At 36.5% G+C, this 23,557-nt stretch overlaps 1 protein-coding gene across 14 annotated transcripts in view; it reads right to left on the bottom strand.

Moving 5' to 3' along the window:
* LCOR (ligand dependent nuclear receptor corepressor) overlaps positions 1–23,557 on the bottom strand; it is a 121,262-nt gene that overhangs the window by 8,198 nt on the left and 89,507 nt on the right. The window contains exon 8 of one of the 14 annotated variants that reach the window (XM_061162289.1): positions 12,956–22,427. The exons of the other annotated variants lie outside the window; for them this stretch is intronic. Coding sequence (XP_061018272.1) covers positions 21,458–22,427 — 970 coding nt within the window. The 3' untranslated portion in view covers positions 12,956–21,457. Of the gene's footprint in view, positions 1–12,955; positions 22,428–23,557 lie in introns of those variants that run through there. 14 annotated transcript variants of the gene reach the window in all.

Below are 23,557 nucleotides of genomic sequence, written 5' to 3'. Positions count from 1 at the left end.
CATTACTGAATTGTGGATAAACCGGGAAAAAAGATTATTATAGAAGTATTACAACAGATGTATAGGGTTGGTGAACATGTACATGCTGGCCATAGGGTCGAAATCTAACAAAAGAGAAGGAAAGACCAAGAGCAACTGGAAAATAGCCTTACTGAACAGGATACTTATGATATGTGTATTTTTCTATCTGTATACCATCCTTCAGTAAAAGGTTTAAGAGAGGAAATATCTTGAAGGTCAGCAGGAAGAAGTTCTTCCCTTCCTTTAGAGCAGGGGAGACACCTGTGACACCCTTGGGTAAGTGACTGCAAAATCATTTCCAACTCTCGGACTCAATGAGATATATACAGGGCCTTAACAAACTCCTCCTGCAAGCTGCAGACTTTGCAGCTCACGGGGAAGTCAGGAGGTCCCTGCTGAAGGACTCTCCCCAGGAGGTACCTGGTGTCCAGGTCCATCTAGTGTTACTAACTGTTGTTACTATGTGTTATAGGATATAGTACTGGGAGACACTGGAGAGTAGTCTACGCTTTGCTAGTTGTGTGACTTTGGCCAAAACACTGAACCATTTTAGATCTTAGCAGAGCACCTCCCCCATCGACCACTTAAGATAGTTGCAAAAGAAAACCTACAGTTTACACAAATACCAGTTACCATTATTGTCAGCGTCACATTAAACATGCTTCAGTGAAAATAACTCAGAGAACAGAAATGTATATTAATACTTTCTTACAACCCCACAAAGTGGATTTTCTAGATAATCAAAGTTTATCCTTCAAGCAACAAACATTAAAAATTTTAAGTATTTTTGGTGGAAGTCTTTAAAAAATGGTCTCTTCCTCTGAACATAATTTATTCTTTCTTCATGACTCAAGGGTCATTACCATGTATACTAATATTGAAGTTTGGCTATTATTTTTATTATGCTGAACTGAAATATATTGATAGCTTTGGGAGCCACTCAAGTAGGTAAACCTACTGCCTAAACACAAAAAAGTCACAGTGGCAGTCTGTATTTTATTAAAAATCTTTCTTCCGACTGGCTTCCAAAGAGCACCTGTGTTTGAGAGTCTCATTTTCACCTTCAGTTGAGTACTTCTGCTCACTAGCTGAGAATCCAAATCTCAAGTGCTAGACTGGTACCTTAAGTGAAAACAAACACGCTCTGAATGAAGGCTAGAGGAAGAGTTTTGTAAGTAAACCACACAGATTTCTTGACAACTTCAACTGCTCAGAGCCCTTTATTTCTGTTTTTGGCTCTTGGCTGTGTTCCTGATGTTTCTGAGATAGGTACAAATAAGTGGGATATTAACTGCCTTTTCAATGCATCAAAGAAGATATCCTAAGTACATTTTAGGAATACAAGAAAGGGGGGAAAAGGTTGACAAAGATCTATGAGAAGGATTAAGAAATATCTTGGCATCTTATTGTAGAAAAGAATGAAGAGATAAATGGTAAAGTCTGTGAAAATCTTCTGGAACTGCTTCATGCCTGCGGCAGTGCTCTGGAAGCAGGATTTGGTGTTTGGAGTTAACAACATGCCTTGAGATTCTTGAAATCAAGGAGTGTGTGCCCAGTAAAACTACAGAGTGCTCTTAAGAAAAACAGAGGAGGCACTTTCTTCTAAAGCGATGCTCAGAGAGAATAAAAAATTGAATAATGATTAATCTACAGATGATACTAAACTTCCTTTATGGTTGTGAAACTTGGATCTCCTGCTATCCCACATCTCTCAATAATTTAATAGTGATTTAATATTTTATTTACCCCTGACTAATGTAAGATCTTCCAAAGGGTCATACAATCAGCTCTGAAGCAATGACCATGGCAATGTGGCTAGTTCCCAAGGACAAAGCAGACAACCAGTCGCCTGTTGGTGTTAGCTATTTCTCAGCATTCTGGCTGGTGGACGTGGTGTCCTCACAACTAAGGCATACTGGAGACACATGGTTAGTACCCACTTATCTCTAACCTGGAACAATGCAGTACAGCATGTGGAGGCTGAAAAACAGCATCAGCGAGGTGGACAGAGACCATCCCAACCTTAAAAGGCATTTACAACAGTGGTTTGGGGACACTCAGGAGATGATGCAAACATTAAAACTGTAAATGGTAACCTTGCTTATGATAAAGAGACATCAACAAAGGGTCGTTCTGTGTGTACATTCCTGGTAAAAAGGATCAGGGACGATGTACTGGTAAACCACAGGTCACCAAAGCAAGCAGGAGGGATCGTTGGCCACCTCGAAACTATCACCCTAGAGTGACTGTATTCTTTCCTGAAATTCGAAGCTACAGTGGTTTGTAAAATTCTTTGGCAATGATAGGGGTCTTGTACATTTACCCTGCAATTTGTATCTGTTACTGACTTAATTTGTCTTGTCTTTGTCTTAGCTTTCCAAGAAGATGTAAACTACTTGAGTGTAGGTAGGGGTCACATTTCATGTTTTTCTGTTTCCTCTTAGCAAAAAAAGAAGGGAGGGAAAGGGAGCATCAAAGATGCTTCCCGGGTTTTCATCGTGGGCAGCACCGTTTACTGAGATAGGAACACAAACAACAAAGCTGGCAACTGCTGACCATAGGGGTTTATGCGTCTGAAGAGTTCTGTTCTGTACACACTGAGTTGAAATGTTTATAAGATTCTGAATCTGTCTGGTAGGCAACCAGGGACACACAGCTATGTGCCCACCAGGAGCTTCACCTGAATCTGAGAACCTTCACATTAATACCAACCTTTGTCCAAGTGTCATTAAATGGGCCCTGTTATAATACCTAACTTTACAACTATAGTAATAAAATTACTTTTGACTGTGCTTCAAAATTACCCAGCTTCCTACCTTATTTGACTTTCTCTGCAAACTGCTTCAGTCAAACCTATGTTTAGATGAATTTTCTTTTCATACCATTCAACTACTTCATTTTAAAAATTAACATCAACTTTCTGAAGTTTAATTCTATTATTCTTTTTTCATGTTTGAAAGAAATGGATACTGGCCAGCTTTGCCTGAGTTTTAAACAGCTGGTTTCTACCTTTGCTTCTATTCAGTTCTTCCCAAGGTCTCAGGCCTTCAATAGAGCCTAAATACAGCATTTCCATTTACTTTTTAAAGAGTAAATAAGGAAACCAGAGAGGGCTGAGTTTCTGTCCTACAGACTACTCATGCAAACCCAACCTAAGGAGAAGTACTATGTTTTATTAGTTCAGTGATTATAGTTGGCATCACAGTATGCTCATCACATCTGACTATATTAGAGTTTTAAAATAACAGTAAGTCACCACAGATTTTGAAATCACTTGCTTGACTTCACATTTCTTCTGTTCAACAACAGGACACTCTCTAATAGTTAATTTTTCATCAGTCAGAAATACTTCACCACTACCACGAAAGAGCATTGAGATCCTAGGGACTGGCAAATGGAAAGAATGGCTATAGGAGAAGAGGACAACTACTGGGATTAGTGCTGAGTTTCTCTACTTGCTGAGAAATGGCCTGTGTGACCTTGAACACTTTGTCTTTCTACGCCCAATTCAATGCCTAATTCTTAAGGGCGTGGCAGGATAAGATAATATTCATAAAAACTTTGAAAGGCACAGTTTAAGAATGATGTGTTGTTTCACAATCCTATCTTTAATGATTTACTCAATGATATTTTTCTAGATCAGAGATTAGACAGAGCTGAATTTGCCTACTTATATTTACACCACTTATATTTACCTACTTATAATTACACCACACTTATATTTACAAAGGATAGCATTCCAGCGGTTAATATAAATGGTGGATGGTCCAGGCCTAGGTTCTCTTAGGGTAAAAGGTCAAATAAAGACGAGACGTGGCAGAGAGCTGAAATGACAATTTTAAAGAGTCTAGAATGTGGAACTGAGGGATTCAAGTAGTCTCTAGGTATCTGCTCTAGAACTACCGATGGCAAACGCAACATCATTGATGACCAAAATATGTTCTTTTTGACTGAAAAAAGACCGAGAAGGAGAGTGAATGATGTCTGGATGAGAACTAATCTTAGAAGGAGAAAAAAGATAATTCCAGGAAACCAGAAGGGGAAAGAAAGTTTGAGACAACAGTTTAGACGGAGTGACCAAATAGTCAAGAGCTGTAAATTAAGTTGGCTTGATTTTTCTCTTTAAATACAAGAAAACAACAAAATGCACTGTTAGCCCTGCTTAAAGAGTTTTAATTTTTGCCAGACCATAGTCTGAGATTATGTTTCCTAATTCCTTACTTATAGTCCTTTAAGCACTGAAAATATAAGTATGCTCAAGGGCCTGGATAAGTCTGCTGACAAGCACTCATCCTTCACTGGGAAGTGCATCTACCTCTGGCTATTTCACACTTGTGTATCTCCCATACCTGGATATAGGAACACACTAAGGTTTATGACAAAACTGTGTGGGCTTCTGTGTGTGGCGGAGGAGAAGATAAGCATGGGGTATAGAGATCTTCTTCACTATTTAAAAGGCCATGTACAGTTTTATGCGTAAACCACAGAACAATCAAGTTTTCTTTCCCAGAACCGAACTAGGAGAAAAAGTAAAAGTGTAATAAGCCTGGTGTGCTGCAGTCCTTGGGGTTGCAAACAGTCAGACATGACTGAGCGACTGAACTGAAGCAAGAAACAGTAAAAGTGGTAAGTGAGAAATAAAGTTCTTAAGATCACAGAAAGTGGCCTCTTAAAATCAGGCAGCTTAATACCTATTTCCAGGTGGGTGAAATCCTATGAAATTAAAAGACACTTACTCCTTGGAAGGAAAGTTATGACCAGCCTAGACAGCATATTAAAAAGCAGAGACATTACTTAGTCAGCAAAGGTCCGTCTAGTCAAGGCTATGGCTTTTCCAGTAATCATGTATGGATGTCAGAGTTGGACTACAAAGAAAGCTGAGAGCCGAAGAATTGATGCTTTTGAATTATGGTGTTGGAGAAGACTCTTGAGAGTCCCTTGGACTGCAAGGAGATCCAACCAGTCCATCCTGAAGGAAATCAGTCCTGAATATTCATTGGAAGGACTGATGTTGATGCTGAAACTCCAAAACTTTAGCCACCTGATGCAAAGAGCTGACTCACTTGAAAAGACCCTGATGCTGGGAAAGATTGAAGGCGGGAAGAGGATGAGATGGTTGGATGGCATCACCGACTCAATGGACATGAGTTTGAGTGGACTCCGGGAGTTGGTGATGGACAGGGAGGCCTGGCGTGCTGCAAAGTTGGACACGACTGAGCGACTGAACTCAACTGAAATCTTAATTATCTAAATTTGGAATTAGAATTTAGATGGATTTAGACAGAAAATGATTTCAGAACTGGTGTTAAGGAGAGATCAGAATGGTGGGAGATGGTGTGTGTGTTGGGTGAGGGGTCAAATCCAAGATGTATCTGTGTCTCTTCACCCTGTAGAAGTACTCAGAGAACCACTCTTGCTGATGGCAACGTGGCATCTTGCTCAGGTGTGGAGTGGACGAATAGTTAAGAACTACTGATTTAAAACAAAAGACATGCAATCCCTTTCTAATAGCTAAGTTTACTGTGTTCTTAACCAAGTTTGCTAAAAACAGGGCAGAACAAAGGCTCAAAACATTATGAATACTGTAAACTGGGGAAAAGTGATTCAGAGAGTGGTTACTGGATAGTTTGCTAGTTTTTCTGTTTCTCAGGGTTTAATAAAAGGCTATTATTTGGAGTACATATATGATATTAATAGGAGCAGTTTAAGGCTTATATATTGTATCTTTTATGTCCTGTAAATTCAGCTAGATTGTCAACTTTATTAAATTACAATAAAAAATACAATTATCAAGGAGATCCTCATGTTCACTCTTGAACATATTTCACCCTAGACGCAAACGTACCTGGGAAGCCAAAATATAATCAGAAAGTTACATTGGTGAGTTAGAAGTCAGAATAAGGTGTCATTAGCGACAATAGTTCAGTGCCTCCATCTCCTCTCTAGGAATGTAACAGGCTCACAAAATAAACACTTCTGCCAAACCACTTACTTCTGAAAAATTTTTATCTGCCACCCCCCCTCCACCATATTGATTTTTGTGTCTATAATCCTAGGTAAGGCTCTGCATGCAAGACTAAATATATTACTAAATATATTACTTTTGTTAATTAATATAAACAAAAGAATGGAGGGTTCAATGGCAGTGAAAGACAGGGGACTTTGGACTAGATGGAATATATTTTAAAAATGATAGCTTCTGGACATAGGGGAAGCTGTTGCTAAGTCACTTCAGTCGTGTCAGACTCTGTGCGACCCCACAGGGGAAGAAATATCCCTAAATGATATACCTAAATACTCATTTGATGAGAACACAAACCTAAATTATTAATGAGTATTATAACTACAAATTCTTAGAAGACACTTTAAAATAGACTTCAGAAAATAATACAATAATTACAGACAAAGAAGACAGATCTCTGCTCAGGGCTGATTTGAACTGAAAAATTATCTGTCCCTAGACTCACGGAGTTACTGAAACCAGATTAAAGAGAGATCTGATCTGAAAGGCATACCTGACATTTTAGGTCAGGATACACGAGAGCTTATGACAAGTCAGCAAGTCTGGCCTATTTCTTCTGTTTGGTCTTTGTTTCTGTCAGGTAGGGGATTAAAATCTATGTTGTTCTTTGGGGGAAATTGCTCTTCAACTCCCTTAAAATGACTAGGACGATGACAGACTAAAAAAACACCACTGTTTAGGCAGAATACAGAGATGCTCACTCCCCAAGTGAGAGCAAAGGCACCGTCACGATGCTCTGTTCAAGGAGGGTGAGGGGAAAGAAACATCTGTCAAGACCCAACAGTGACCAAGAACCGCACACAGTTTCCCTGCAGTGGAACTGAGAGGAGTCCGCCTGGACAAGATTCCCAGTACTATTGGAAGGTATTTCTTTTTAATACCAATAACCTCTAACAAATCCCCAAATGATCGCTTTGCAGGGCAGCGTGTGTGCAGAGGGGGAACTAGAGGAGGCATGGGGAGCTGACACGCAAAAAGCACAGACGAACACGACAGAGTCCTGCAACACAAAGGCTCTTCCCTCTCAAGAAATGAAGTGGCAGGTTTTTAACATATATTCCTAGCTTTTTTTGGGGTGAAAGGAAAAGAGGAAGTAGATTACATAAATATCCAAATAAGCAGTTATCTGGTATTTTTGTGATTTTTATGGAGTCTTCTGTATCTTAACTTTTCTCATGTTCTCTTGCAGTTCTTAAGTCTCCACTCCTGAAACCATATAAATCTGTGGTATAATCCTTAAAAGTGGCAAGTTCTACTTTTGGTATCATATAATAAGCCGCTTAAAATTGACACAATGATGACACTCCTAAGTATTAACCCATTATGTAAAGGACCTAGACAACTTTGCAAAATGTAAAAGGATTTAAAAGGATTCCTAAGGTACCTTATACAAACTCTACTGTTATTTCTTACTTGTTCACTTCATAACTGTTAGAGGAGGTATATATATTTTAGAATTTAAAGTATAATAAGAAAACTATTTTCAGCTACCATTCTCTGGGGTATGCTCTTGGAATAAACAGTGCTTTATAACCATCCCTTACTCCATGTTTCTCTGAAACACTAAAGGCTACTGTCGGAGATACACTGGAGTGAGGGGAACTATGCAGAATCATCTGTATATTCAAGGTTTTATTTAGGAAGGTTGGGAGACAAAATATAAGCAAACATATATACATATGCACACATGTATACTCAACTTAGGTACTTAACACTACCTCAATGTTTATTCAATGTTTATCCCTAGTTTTGTCACTTCTCTTTCACCTATACTGATTCGACTTCCTTTGGAAAGATCTACATTGTAAGCTCCCTGCAACTAATTCTCCTCATTTTAGAGTTTGCTGTACATCACCCAGAACTGCTGTCTTCTTAAAGCCCAAATCTGATCCTGTCACTTTTTCTGCATAAAATTTCCATCACCTTCCCACTGCTCACGGTCCGTTCTCCTTTAGCATCTTCTCCCTGTGGGCTGTTATTTCTGACTCTACTCTCAGAGTCTGTCTCTTTCATAAACAGCATTTATGTAGCACGGTAATAGCTGACATGGCTACATCCTCCAGTAGCCTGTAGACCTTAATACAGAACCAGGACTTTGGCCTTTTTAACATGGTGGTTTCACTGCCTACAAACAGGGGCTTAGCTCATCTCAGGCATAAGTGATGAATAAACTAACTGAATAAATTACTATGTAATGAAAATAGTTTTCCTAAGACCTTTTCAAGGGAACTAAAAAGGGAAGTGGAAACATTCTGACACATAATCAGAAAGGAAAAGAAAAAGTTTTCAAAGAAAATAAGTTCACATCTAATTGACGAGGCAGGCAATGGAAGGGAATTTTGAATGCCAGACATTAAGAGGATAGGCTCCTACCTATAAGCACACAGGAGATTGCTAGTACCAAAAGAAAAGGAAAAAAAAAAGGATGCAAAGGTATGGTTTACATAATGGCTTTCAGAAGAATTAGACTTTCTGACTGAAGCCAAGAAATAAATAGCCAAGAAATAAATGACTCAATACACACGTTCTAGTTTGGATGTGTATGGTAACACCTAAGATTCAACGAAACAGTATTTATCTGTATTATGCTATGTTCTCTGATTGGCTTTTTTTTTCTTTTTAATTTCTTTTTAAAATGTTTAGAACTCCCTGATCTTATAATTTACTAGTAAGCTATAACCAGTTGATTAAAGTTTGAAAAGTTGGTCTACACAGACTCACCAATTCCTAGCACCTCACGAGTCTGCTATCCTGATTATTTTCTTCTTAGTCCATTTCTATCTAGCTAAAATTACACTACTAGGTTTTCCTGGGGAAAACATCTCAAGTCATTTTAATAGACACTGAAATGAACACTTCTAAACTGTGCTAGCTATGATCTGTTTGAAACGCAAAGAACTCTCATTCAGTAAGAGTGTAATTAAAATCTCATCAAAAAGGCAGTGTAGTCCCCAAATTCTTTTACAGGAAAACTAAAGGTCTGATGATTAAACACACTAGCACACACGCATCTCCACCATCCCACCTAGCTCTTACACTGTGTTTTTCAAACTACCACCACGTAAAAAGAAAAACCTACAAATTCAAAGCATGTAAAATTTCAACCTTGAAAATAAAAAAACTATATATAATGGAAAGGAAGATAAATTCTACCTAACTTTGTACTTTTTAAACATCTACTTTCCAAACAACTTTTATTCCACTTAATCTTTGAAAAGAAACAAAAAATTATTAGTAGTTTGATAACATTCCTCTGAAACAGGATGAAGCAATCAGAAAAGCAGCATTTCACGTTTCAACTATAGTTTTACCATTTCTATGTCTCTGACTAAAGTTAAAACAAGTTAGAGTTAAAACAAGATTGGCTGAACAACGTCCTGGTCTAATACAAACTTACCTGCCTCACTTTCAAAGTTTTAATCAATATAAACAACTTTCTCCACAATTTTCTAACTGATTTTCTCACTCTTTTTACCCCTCACACTAAATTAACTCCTACCAGGTGATTTCACTAACTCTCCTTTATTGAGCACTTGCAAAGAGCCTGGCATGGTGCTAAGTATTATACATACAGAATTTTATTTAAGCCTCAAAGCAAATCTCTGAGGTGGGTGGTATAAACCCCTATTACTCAAATGAAAACAGGTTCAGAAAGATTTAATAACTGTTCAAGACCATGTACTAAGAAAGATTTTGGGCCAGGCTCATCAAATTCTCTCTCTTAAACTTGAGGTATTCTCCACTCTTCTATGGTCTACCTGCTCTTCAAGATTCACCCCTTCCATCACAGAGTCAATAATGCTAATTTCTATTTAACAAAGAAGTTTTAAATACCTCACATTTCTTTACTGGCGATTTCATAATACAGATTAAATTCCCTTCCTAAAAAGCAATGTAAGTTTATTCAACAATGAAACTAAATTAATAGCTGATTTAATTAGTTAAAAGTGAATCTAAAAGGAAATTATAAAATCCTTCACTTTAATTCTAGGTTAAGGGTGCTAAAGTGGTATAAAGGTAAGTATAATGGTTTGCAATCATATTAAGGCCAACTCACTATATGTTAGGAGAGCAGGCAAGTCCCCCAAAGACCCCAAGTTCCATGTTTTTCATTTTAAAAATAAAAGATTAGGGTGGAACCAACAGTGTTTAATCAGTGGGTTAATAAAATACCTCCTGTGGTCACAGCAATGTGAATATACACAATACTACTAAATTATACACTTAAAAATGGTTAAAACTAATTTTATGCCTTTGGAAAGAATTAGAAAAAAAAAGATTTGCTGAACAAATGAACTTAAAAAATGCAACACCTCCCCTCAAAAAACCTTCTGTGTTACAATTTGAAAATATATAACATGTTTGTCTCACTCTTATAAACTGATGCAGGCATCTGTACTGTTAAAAGACTGATTTTGATTGAGACAGATTATATCCAATGAGCCCTAGCACTCTCTGAACTCTAACATTCAAAGCAGAACTAGCTTGCACACAATAGAAACAAAAATTATGAACCCTATCAATACTTTAAAATTAATCAGAATAAAGAGTAACTGTTTAAGTTAATTTTTGCAAAAAGATCATCACATTCACACAGCTCATAACAAAAATTTAACAAAAACTTTAAATAAAAGGCATCTAAAACCATATTCAGACCTATTCTTTTCGAAAATGCTGCAAATGCAAAGATAAGACCTAAGGTTTACAAGACCCTAGTATTCAATAAAGGGTTGCTACTGCATTACTCAATATTTAAACAAATACAACTGGTGTATCTGCCTCACATTCAATAGAAAATTGCAGTTTTAATAGGCACAGAGTTTTAAATAGGGCCTAAAAGGCATTCAGGACAGCATTCTCACTTTACAGATGAAAAAGCAAGTGATCTTTCTAGTATACCAAGTTGCAAGAATTTATATTACCAAATAATTCCATATCACTCCATACTGCTGATCAAATGAAACTGGCAAGAACAGCACAATTAACATTTTAAAACTACCAGTCAACAACAACATGCCTATAAAGATATCATACCTATAGATTTTGATATACTTTTGCTTACTTTCCAAGCTGAACTCTAACCAAATTATGACTTAAACCACTCATTACATATTCACCTATCTTTTAAAATGTTTCCAGGAGACTTCCCTGGTGGTCCAGTGGTTAAGACTCCGAGCTCCCAATGCAGGGGGCAAGGGTTCGATCCCTGGTTGTGGAACTAAGATTCCACATTCCATGTGCCCAATAAATAAATAAATAAAGTATTTTTTGGAAAAAAAAATAAAAATAAACAAAATAAAAACTGTTTTGAGAACACTTCTTTTCCACTAACCTCTGAAAACAAGTCTGTCTACTCTAGTTACAAGTACAGCTTGATACCAACATTACCACTGCTCCCTAAACAGCAGCACACCCACCTCATAAGGTGACTATGACGAATAAAATTCTGTGTTAAATGCTGACCACTTAGAAGCAAACAATGACAAAGTGATAATCGAGTATAAGAACAGCTATCTCTTACGTGACTTTATACGTTGCTAAAAGGATTTTCACTCATTTCAGCTACAAAATCTAACTTATGACTTGGGTTATGTTTTTACATTTGAACACAAGTGTCTGGTGAGAGAAATTCACAGTCCTTGAGGAAAAAATAACTCCACAACTCAGAAAGCAGAGACCATTTTGCACTCCATTTCCCTTATGTGATTTCTGATTCCTAAGAGTTCTTGAATTAATTCCAAAGGATCAGCAAAATCAGAGGAGAAAACGTTGGGTTAGAAGAAATAAGTCCTTTTTAAAAATCAGGTCATAATTGAAGAGCTATCAACATGAAGATAGGATCACTAGGATAAGTTCATTGATGAGATGCCAGATTAAAATCCTACCACAACTGACCTGGTCACCAGTTAAAAATGGATAATGACAAGAAATAATGTAGTTACAGTTTTGTACAAAGAAATAATAATTAGGTTTCCAGAAAAACATTCTATAGACACATGGCATAACTGAGTAAGAGGATGAAGTGAAGCCAATGAACAAGCCTGTAGTGTCAGCAAAATTTCCAATTTTATAAACATCAAGCCAAAAGGCAGAAAAGTGCGAGCGAGGCAGCCAAAGAAATGAGACAAAAAAATATTAACTAAAAGATAACCTAAACCAACAATAACATTATTAAAACATATAAAATGCCATTAGAAGTGACTGGAAATCACTTCAACCAGCTTATACTACATGAATATCACAAGCTTGAAAAAGCAGCTTTCTAAAACACTTGGTGTATCATCTCTGTCACTATAATTCAGCTGTTCTTTAACCATCTGACAACGAAAATCATTCTGTTATAAAAAGCTTTTTTATATCCCTGGTTTCTAAAACCACAATGTAAATGTTGAACATCATACACGCTGATAAAAGGAAATATTACCAGCATTCTCCCAAGAATCAGAACTGCTAAAATAACCTTAATTGACTGACAGTGCTTTCATACTTATGCCTCTAGAAAAGAGCAAACAAAAATGAGTAAATCATTATTCTTGGCAAGTAATCCCAGATTAGAGTTTTACTGTAAGGAAATTATGAAAAATTAAGTTCAGCAAGCACATATTATGAAAATGATCAATATAATACCTTGTTGAGCTGAAAATAAAGTGAATAATCCAATGATGAGAACTGATGTAGGGGAGTATCAAATTAGTAAAGACAGTTACAAGGCAGTACCGAATCCAAATACAGCAATTTCCGGTTATCTAAGAGATTTCATGGAAATAAATTATCACCAAAAAAAAAAAAAAAAAAAAAATACAAACTTTGATTACCATGTGCATTTATAGTGCACCTCGAAATCTTACCCCCTTTGTGGATTTTTTTTTTAAAGTATTATGCCCTTAAGAAGTAGAAACCAAGCTTTTAAAACAGTTTTCACAACAAAATTTATTAGAAGAATAGTGGTTTTGAAAAGTCTAGCATCCAGTGAGAACTACCATACACAACATTACAGCTGGGAATGTTTCTCCAAAATGTCATGGTCAAATAATACAATGGAACCATTAACTCTTACACATGCATGAAAGAACTAGCGCGTCTGACATACAATGCAAAAAAAAAGGGGGGGGGGGAACCACATGGATTAAAATTTTAAGTACTCATCACATACATTAAGACACAGCTTATTTTAGTCCAGTCAAAAATCAGAACTGCATTAAAAAAATTTAATGTAGTGCAATCAAACCAAAGAACTTAATTTGTGATCGTAAGTGCTCTACTACATAAACATTGATCATAGCAAGGAACAAAAAGTTCAAATCACACCGTACAAAAAAATCTGTAAATAAATATAAACTACAGTACAAGAGAAATATTAAATTATACAATTCCGTCAAACTGTAAACAGTATATTGAAATGAGGTCCATAAGAGTAAAGGGGGTTCCTGTTTTGTTGCATGACACTTGAACTTTTAGAAATCTGAAAGATGCCGTTTTCTGTATCTTCAAAGGTTAGGTTTTATATGTGGAGAATGCCTTTTAGATGTAAGATATCAAATATTAAAGCAGAGGAATAATCTGTTTTGTTAACCACAGATAGTACTGCAGAAAACAAAAGGAGTTTTAAAGAATAAAGATCTCTAGCAGACAAGTCTTAACATTAAAAGATGCAAAGGGCTAAAACTGGAATTAGAACTTCACATCAGAAACTTGTCACTAAAGGCTTCTAGGCTACAAAATATACTGACAAAAACTGTCTGCTGATATGTAGTCCTAGACCTCTGCTAATTGTTTGACATTTACATACTCATGTTACAACACCAACTTTGGCAGAATCACTACTAATAAATCAGAGCACTCCTGGCCCAATGGTTCCATCACAGTGGCCAGTGCACAGAATTCTCTAAAGACATTGCATAAACTAGAATGTAGAGGTCAGACACCCAAGGACCAGTGCTTGAATTTAGTAGTAGTATGGTGAAGAAGCAAGAGCCACATTGAGGAAGAACTGCATCTGTCATATTGTACAGAAGCAGCAAGGAATGTTATTTCATTGTGCTGGCTATTAGTGGCATTTAAAAATATATAGTTTAACTGTGTATATGTGTGTTGCATGTGCTGGCTATACATTTATGCACGTTTTGTTTTTTTAAATACACTGTTAACAGGAACCCCCATATTATCTGCTCAGTAGTAATAACTGAATATATAGAATGCCACTATAAGAGTGTGAGGCACCGTGTGCTGGAGAGTTATATGCAGCTTTAAAATCTGTTTGGCTGAGTTATACCTGGATACCTGAACTGAGTTTTTTAAGTTGACATTCATCAAGGATGTGCTACCAGCACGTCAAAATAAAAGCAAAACAGAAACAAGTCACTGTTAGGTTTAAGAATAGCATCAAAGTACCTGAATTGAGTGAGAATAGTGTGTAAACTGTCCCTGAGGGTTTTTAAACAGTGTGTACAGGTTGGATTCCTAAGAACATTAGCTTTATTTAACAGTGTGGACTGATAAAATACCAATGTCTGACAGTTTAAAGTGGAGGTTATAAAGAATTATATGCAAACACTCCAAATGTATAGTTTATACATTTCTTCTCAAAGCAGCAATAAGCTGCTGTAAAGTATACATCCCATCAGAACAAGCAACATGTGGGAGTCAGATAAAGGTTTCTATCTTAGTCTGGTTTTCTGACAGCACAGCATATCAATATCCAATGACTATATCTTTCCTAGATCAGAATGTAACTAATTTCGACTAGCAATATAGGATTAGACTTTTAATCAAACACTTTGCTATTACATACTAAAATTCCTTAAACTTACTAATGCTGGTATACTAATCTAGTTAATTATCCCCCCTCATTTTAGAAATATACCCTTCCACAACTTAAAAACATTAAGATCCATTTTCAGTCCTCTGATGTAAAAAGCATGTCAGTGAATTAATATTAAAAATTTACACAGTAAAAAGGCTTGAATTTCAGCCAAAGATTCTAAATACTGCTCATTCCCTGAAGACTTAAAGGGAGAGAGAATCCCTACCCATTTTCCTAGTGATTTATTTTCCTAAAACTGTCCAACACAATTTTTCATTTTGGGGAATTTCCCCCTCACCTCCTCTCAAATTCCAAATCCTCAGCCTGAAATGCTTAATGAAATGGGGAAAATGAGGCAATCACTTGGAATTGCTTGAAAGGTACAAAATGTTATTGTCTTTTTAAAAATTAAGACAAGAATTATTTATATAAATGTGATCTGATCCCATAGTATGTAATATGTTTTATATTTTTAAATAATCATCCTAAAACTTACAGTACCTAAGACTCTGAAGATAAATTAAGACTTTAGTGTTGTAACAGAAAAAGTGCTGAATTATCCCTTTTCTAGTACTTTAAACATTTCAGAGAAGTGCTTTCCTAAGTGACAGTAAAGTTCACTATATTCCACCAAGCGGGAAAAAAAGTCACCTGGATTGAAAGAAAAGACTTTTAGGAGTGTAGCACCGAGTAGTTACCAAAGAACAGATGTTATTCAACTCCTTCTGAGGGGGTAAAATATTCTAGATTGAAATTCTATTTGGCTAATGTATGTTAAAAATCCCTGCTCTACTGTGTCAGTGTCCTGTGTCCAACCCACCCTCCCCCCGCCCCCAGTCCCCTTACACACTATCCACTGAGAATCTAATCTCTAAAGAGATTATTTTAAAATTTATGTTTTCAGGACATACCTGAGAAAGGGTGCAATTATGCAGAATAAGGAACCCAAGACTGCACTAATACTGGTTACAGGTTCATAAATTCTTTCCCAAGACAAATCTAAAAAGTCTAAGAGGTATGGATCTTAAAATATGTCTTACTGCTTTAGATTTTTTTTTTGGTATGTGTGTAGGGTCATTTCCAGTGTTGAAAACACCATCTTGAACCTGATGCTGAGTGACAGTTCAAGATTGGGTAAAGAGTTTTTTTTCATATTCAAACAATAAAGATTAAATATTATGATTATATTTGCTACATCCAATAAATCTACAATTAACTAAAAGTGCTTGCTTTTCGGCTTTTGATATAGCTCTACATGAACTGGAAACCTTAAAATTACCCCCCCAATAGTTGCAGAATTAACTCATATTTTATTATCTGTCAAGCCAACATTAATTTGTCTTGATTCTCACTTTTCAAATACTCTAAAAGATTTTTCTGACTATCACATGAAGGTGGCCCAAACTGTACTATGTTCTCTATCCTGCGACTCAGGAGTTAGTTGTAGGGTGGAATCCTTTCCTCAATTTTACTTACTTTCCCCCACCCTACTTCCCAATTCCCTCTTCCAATCTCCTTCATAGCACTTAGGGCACACAGCTACAGGGCCAATGTCTGCTTCTTTAAAAAGCAACTGTGAGTTTATTTGGGAATGAGAGACAGAGAATATGAAAAGAATTTCCTCTATTTTCCCTTCAGTCACCGTGTTCACAAATCCTACTCAAGTCTCAAGGACAGAATGTATCGGAAAAAAACCAAGACTTTGGAGGTCTGCATTCCTTGTACCAAGATTATACTTTTTTCCTTTTCAGTAGTGCTTGAAAGCAATTAGATTTTTAAAAAAATCTTTACATAGCTTAGTCAAGTTTCCAAATGGGCTGTTTGGTTAAAGCCATTAAGTTTAATAACACTGGCCTGACCATAGTATTAATGAAGACCTAATTATAATGGAAAGTAACAAGGAAAACAATCTTCGCTATCTTCATGAAAGCCAAAATTTAACCTATAACTTTTAATGTCTCCTATAAAAGACTAAGTAGAACAATTCAGTCTATTGCCATATTCCATCACCAATGACAGCAACCTGAATACATAGAAAAGGGTGGTTCACATAAAAACAAACTCTGGCATTTAGTTAAAGAAAGAATAATTACAAAAGAAAGATGTGTAGTTTCAAAACTAAATCTACAGGGGTAACAGCTTTTAGAAAATGATGCTGAGCTGTCATATCGGCTGTAACTACTCAAAATAATTTCAGGTTCTGACACTGGGCTGACTCAATAATTTGTTTTATAAAAATAACTGACTGAATCCAAGCGTCACTATTATGGGTCAATGAAATAGAAAGAGTCACAAAGGCTTAGCCCAGCCTCGCACCATGTGCTTACTTGGGGCAGGGGGAGAACACAGCGCACTAGCAGCTCCAAGGTTGCTAAGTACTGCCTAACGACAACAGGTAGTTACGGTATGAGCCTTTGCAGGTAGTCATTTTTAGTTTAATTTAGAGTTCTCTCCAGAAAATTGGGAACTAAACTTCTCATTGTGCCTTACTTATCTTACTATCTGATCCCATAGAGCTCATCTTATAAATAGCTCAGGTAAAATGCTGGGGAATGGAAATGCCAATTGATTGAGGTAATGGTTTATATAAGATAACCAGAGTTCTAAAAGCACTTCAATATTGTAAAGTAAAAGTGTACCAAATAAAGCTAATATACACTTTACACTTGTTGAGCTTGCTCACCAGAACTGAACAGTAATTAACTTCACATAAGGACCCCTATTATCACACAAAGCCTTACTCATATCCATGATCTGCTGCAGCAAAGGTTTGTCAAGCAACATCTAAACTTCAGAATAACAACAAACTTAACATTAAAAAGTACTATACACAAATATAAATTATTTTTCCTGAAAGAGAGACCTTGTCCTTCATGGTATTTGGGGAACAGAAAGAAGTGTATAGCTCATCACAAACACAGTTCAGTCACTTGTAAGCCTTCTGAACAAGGGATAAACACATTACTGTCAAGCTTGATGACTGTTTCAGAAGTGAGAATGCTAAAAATACCACCTAGAAATCCTTCCACAGAATTAGTGTTTTTTGACTTTATAGTGCCATAGCTTATCTACTCTATATCTATGTTTTCTCATAAAAAATGTAGGAATTGATTTTAAATACACTCTCTCTTTCTAACATTAGTTTGAGTAATATATAGTTGAAGTAATGTCATCATCTGCCTACTGGAAAATGAAAGGAGAAAAGGCTTTTGTGACAAAGATAGTTGTGAACTATACTTTCCCATACCATAAAAATGGTCAACTGTTGTTTGGGCCATGCAAAACTCTGATTAGCAGAAATTAAGCATGCGAATGGACCAATCGCTATTACACATTTATGAGGATGTCCCCAAACTAGAATATCTACACTGAAAGTGCCAATACAGAATAGTGGCAAATCAAGAGGGAAATCAAATATTACAGGATCACTGCGGCACCAAGACTGATAGCCAGCCATGTGATGAGCCACGTCCAAGGAACACATGGTATAATGGAACTCTGAACACAAAATTTAACATTAAAAGTGCACCTGAATATTACAAACTAACTTTACAAAACCTACAATAAGGTAAAATATATATCTTTTGAAATATTCAGCAGCTTTCTGTATTTTTTTTAAAGTTTTTTTTTTTGAGAGGCTCATGAAATTTAAAAGGGACCACTATCTAATTTCAACCATGCTTCACAAAACAATAATGGCTATTTTATATTGCAGTTACCAGTGTAATGCAATTAGTGCTTTAAAATAATCTACACTCAAAGAGAAAAAGAGAGAGAGAGACCAACCGACCTTTGGAGGAAATAGGCTTATTCAAAAGCTTCTTGGAAAAGAAAATTTACCTGAATATCAAGTCATGACTGATCTCAAGTGTAATGTTTAAAAGCTTCACAGACATGAATATTACAATCTTCAGGTCTCAGGACTTTTAATCTGAGAAAGTTTAGAGTTTGGTTTGTTTTTTTAAATTCACTTTCTAACCAAAACAAATAATAGAAGTACTCAAATTTTCACTATTTACAACTCTCAGCCTACAATCTGAAATGACACAATACAAGTTCTCTTATTTAAACTGCAGCATTAAAGGGTAGGCACACCATTCTTCTGCTGCTCGATTGTCATCCACTGAAACACACATAGAAAATATTTATGTTAGTAAAATGATCACTCCATTACACTACAATGACAAAATTTACATAACTCAACTCATACGTCACTTTAGAGACTACCACATGGGATTAAAACCTCTCTGAACAGTAAAACTCTACAAAAGTTGAACTTTTAGGGCCAGATTTTTTAATGGGCCTTATTGATGCCTTTCTGAGGGGATTAAAAAGAAGCACAAATTAATTGCTCAAAGGACCTTTTTGCAGCAATGCTGGGCTATAGAATGCTCCCAAACATCATGCAAAAAGGCACCATGGTTACAATTAATTGTGTGTGACAAATCAAGTGTGGAACAAAGGAGGTGTTCCTTCATAAGCTTAGTCCTTTGCTTTTAGCAAAATTTCTACTACTTCCTTCAACTGCAGATGAAAACCATACATTTCATTAAGTATTTTTATTGCAACTTCCAGCTAGGCTAGAAAATACTGCAGTCATACACTGCTCTGAACCCAAACTGCTTTTTCTGCTGAGAAGACTAGCGAACTAAGAGGAAACAGGCTCAGTCATCCACCGATCAAACTGCTACACATAATAACCAAACCAAAAGAGGAACCCAAGTCCAGGCTATGCCAAGAATGTGTGTATTTTAATAACAGCAATGGTGTGCCTAACCTTTGAACACACAGGGTGCCAAGGAAAAACTATTGGTAACCTAATTAACTGCTCCAAAGTTTCCAGGCAAGAATTTATGCCTTGGGAATATCTGGACCTACTCCTCAAACTGTTAGTATCCATCAGAAATCATCAACCTCAACTTAACGCTCCCAGTTTGATTTTATTTCACCCAAAAAAATCCAATGATTTTTGGAGGTTTGTTTTTGGTTAAGCATTTAGAAGGGCCAGATCACCTTTTTCAGTAGGTAAGAATATCGGGTCATGTATGGTAGATTTTGTTTTGAAGAAAGAGTAATTTAAATTTGGTCACAATGCAAAATTAAATTTCATGGGCTTTTTTTTACCTGTTATTCTTCCAAAAGAAACTGTAGAAAATAAATGTTACAAGCCTTATCAGTGTGATTTTTAAAAGCCCATCTCAAAAAAAAAGCTTAGATGTTCTTTAAGGAGTGCTTATACAGAACATAATCTGAAAGGTCCTGTGCTAACGGTGTGCTAAACAACCATAAAAATCAGCTAAATAGCAGAAAAGTTGAGAAAGGGATAGTATGTAGGATGCCAAAAAAAGTTCAAAACAACAAATTAAATTAAAAACTAAAAATCCCTGCCCCCCCTTGTACTAGTATTTGAATTAGTTAAAAAAGAATTGCTAAGGAGCTTGATTTCTGATTGAATTATTGTTAGAACTGAAATGCAACCTAAATCACATTAGGTTACCTTGGGGTTGTGTTTTTTTCTCTCACCATAAACACAGATTCTTCACTTGTGTGGATATTTGAGCAGATTACTGAGGCTGTAAAACCTAGATACCACTTTCGCATTATAATTACTCACACACATTTCCCCCCATTTCTCCCATTCCCCCCAACAAACAGATCTTAAAAATTTTAAAATAGTTGCTGCAACTGACATTCAGTCGTTAGTTAGCACATGATCAAATCTGTAAAAAGATTTAAGAATACAAAGAAACTTAGTTTGCTAAAATGAGGCATCCTCTATTGTTTTATGTAATGTACCCTGACTGCTCCTGAGTAAGAACGGAGCTCGTCCTCCATGAGATAAGGCTATATCCTCACTTGTTGGGTGAGACCAAATTCTACCCTTAGAAAATCCCAAATGAAATTACAGCAAAGGTAGTGTTACAACATAATTAACCGAAGCATTTCTGAAGGTAGTGTGTGCACATTTTCCACCTCCTTCCCCTCTGGGTGAGCACTAAACAGATTGCTGATTTGTTAAGTAAACTTAACAGTGAGAAGGAAACCATAAAAATGTTAATTGATCCAAAGAATTCTTTATCATTGAATAGTCAAATTTCTTAAATTCAAAGGTTCATTGTTCTTAGTTTCTTTAGTTTAACCCTTAAATTAGTTGAATCTCTGAAGAAAAAAATGTGAATAATTTTATAAGATGGCTTTCCAATTTGCAGTGATAAAGCTCCCCAAACGACAGAGGTGGTTTCTAAAAGGGGGCTTTTTTCTTTTCTTTTTAAATAAAGGCAAATATAACTTAAGGAAAAAAAGAAAGAAAAGCATGCAGGCTCTACAGGCAAGGAGTCCACTTCCATGTATCTGTTCTCTGTGAGGTAACTCAATTCTCTTTTGTAGAGAAACATGCAAAAAGGCCAAACAATATCTCGAGCCATACTGCACATGAAAAATTTAAAATATGCAACATTCAGAATGCACCTTTCATCTCTGTACACACAGGTCAATGCAAAGTCTGCAGAGAAACAAGTGTCACAGAAAATGAAGTCAGGCGCAGCAATGACCGCTGAACAACGCAGTAGTGCTCACCCAGTTTGTACAGTAATTGGCACTCTACAGTATTCCTACTCATTTTTTGATTCATTTGCACTTTGTGCTGCCTCTCCCTGGGGATCTAATTCAATCTTTACAGAAACATCTGGCCCCTCCGACCTCATTAACTTCATCTTTTTCTTTGGAGGGTTTTTCAAAGTGCCCAGCCTCTCCTTTACTTTGTACTCCAGTGTACTGTGGGGAATCCCATAAATACTCTGAGCTTTGGAAACACTCATTTTTCCACTCATAACCACTGAGATTGCTTCCTCCAGTATCTCACTGTTGTACTGTCTGTAACGCCCTCTTTTCTTCCGAGGCTGCTTGGAGCCAGGATCGCCTTCTTGATCCGATGTGGGATATGGCTGTCCAGAGGTAGACTGCTCAGCATCTGAGCCCCAAGAATCGGGTCCAGCATCTAACATGCTTTTTCTATTTTGTTTTGGAAGAATAGCCCTTAATTTTTTACTAAGCGCGCTCTCCGTTTGTGAACCCATTACCAAAGAGCTATAGCTGTACTGATCACCAGTGCGAGATTCCCAAGAAAGATCCATTCCTCGAACTTGTGGTATCTTTAAATCTACAGGAGATGAATGGCTCACATCCTTTTTCCCATCTTGTTTTGCTTGAAGTGCCATTTTTGGAAAGGCAGAGTTTTCTGCAAGAAAAGGAAGGTCACTGATGTTGTTGAGTGCACCATTTCCCCTGAACTTCATTCGGCTGAGGTTGAACTCATAATGTGGTTTTGCCCAAGAGGCTTCCCTGGATAATATTAAGTGCTGTCCATGATTCTGTAATCCAGACGGCCCAAGGCTGGCAGCTGTGGACAATTGGTTTCTGCTCAGTAGTTCTTCACTAATCTGCAGGGATCGAGCCAGTGGAACTTTGAGTGATGTGGAGTGTCCAAAACCTTCCCTGGTTCCATCCTGTAAGCTTCTTGGAGGTACCCCATCACCACTCCGAAGTCCGTCTGGGCGGTACTGGCTGGGTCTCCCAGGTCGCCTAATTGGATGGAAGGAAACTGATGTGAGCAGGACTTGCACAGGTAGGGAGGGATGGGTGAGGGGACCACTCCTTTATTAGAACGCCTTGCTTGGGTAACATCACTTTGTGTTATTTATTTATTTTCTCTAAAATTTAAAAAAAAAATGGTCTCAGCAGTTAGTTTTAAACTTGTTCACAAAAAACAAAAACAAAAGCAAAAAACAAAAAAAGAAAAAGAAAAAAAACCAGGAGCTTTTGGGCAAAGAAAAATTAAACCTGTCAGCTAGTCTCTGGTTGGGTTCACAAATATTCGGAGAAAAAGTTTCGCGCAACTGTCTGAAAATAGCACCTTAATTACTAATTACAAAGTAATCATCAAGTCTCCATACTACAAAGAATTGTGTTACCAACGTGACGTTACCACTAAACAAGTACAGTAATAAAAGAGTAAGCCAAATTATTTATTTTAATGCAACATATTCAACATTCATGACAACCAGCTATAAAACTTGAACAATTTACATTGGTGGAACCCACGATAACTGCTCATTTATTCCCACAAACAAGTTGATGTTCTTATCAAAAATCAGGCAACTCCAAATGACATTTCTTATTTTGCTTGGGAAAAAAAAATATGGCTACCAGCCCCATGGGGGGGGAACCCCAAACCAAAACAACGAAATTTTTACCCACTGAATTATAACTTACCACATTTCTTCATTTAAAACATTATTTGTTGCAGATACACGAGTACCACTCATTTTTCCATTTGAAATAATCCAAGTTTTAAAGAAACTGCCCTTTATTTTCCCAAAAACTTTGTTCCTTACATTCTAGTCAAAGTAATTATTGTCAGAATTATAGAAACAATTTTTTAGCATTTTCTTTAGCTGAAGGAAACCTTCTTAAAAGACCAAACATCAATCTTGAAATTTTAAGTGGGTAACTTTCAAATAATGCTTTAAAAAAATCAACTACTGACACAAAGTTAATTCATACGGTGTTCATTTTTACAGTAGAGAAGGATTTATCAATGATAAAACTGGTAACTGCTAAAGCATGCCCAAGGGGAATAATTACATTAATTAGGCACAAAAGCAGAACTTTGCAGAAATAATGGTAAATCAGCTATGTTTTCCGAAAGTCTA

The sequence above is a fragment of the Dama dama genome, chromosome 15 (genome assembly GCF_033118175.1).
Source record: "Dama dama isolate Ldn47 chromosome 15, ASM3311817v1, whole genome shotgun sequence".
Taxonomy (NCBI): Eukaryota; Metazoa; Chordata; class Mammalia; order Artiodactyla; family Cervidae; genus Dama; species Dama dama.
Note: the sequence above shows the minus strand (reverse complement) of the source record. Positions and strands in the feature narration are given on the sequence as shown.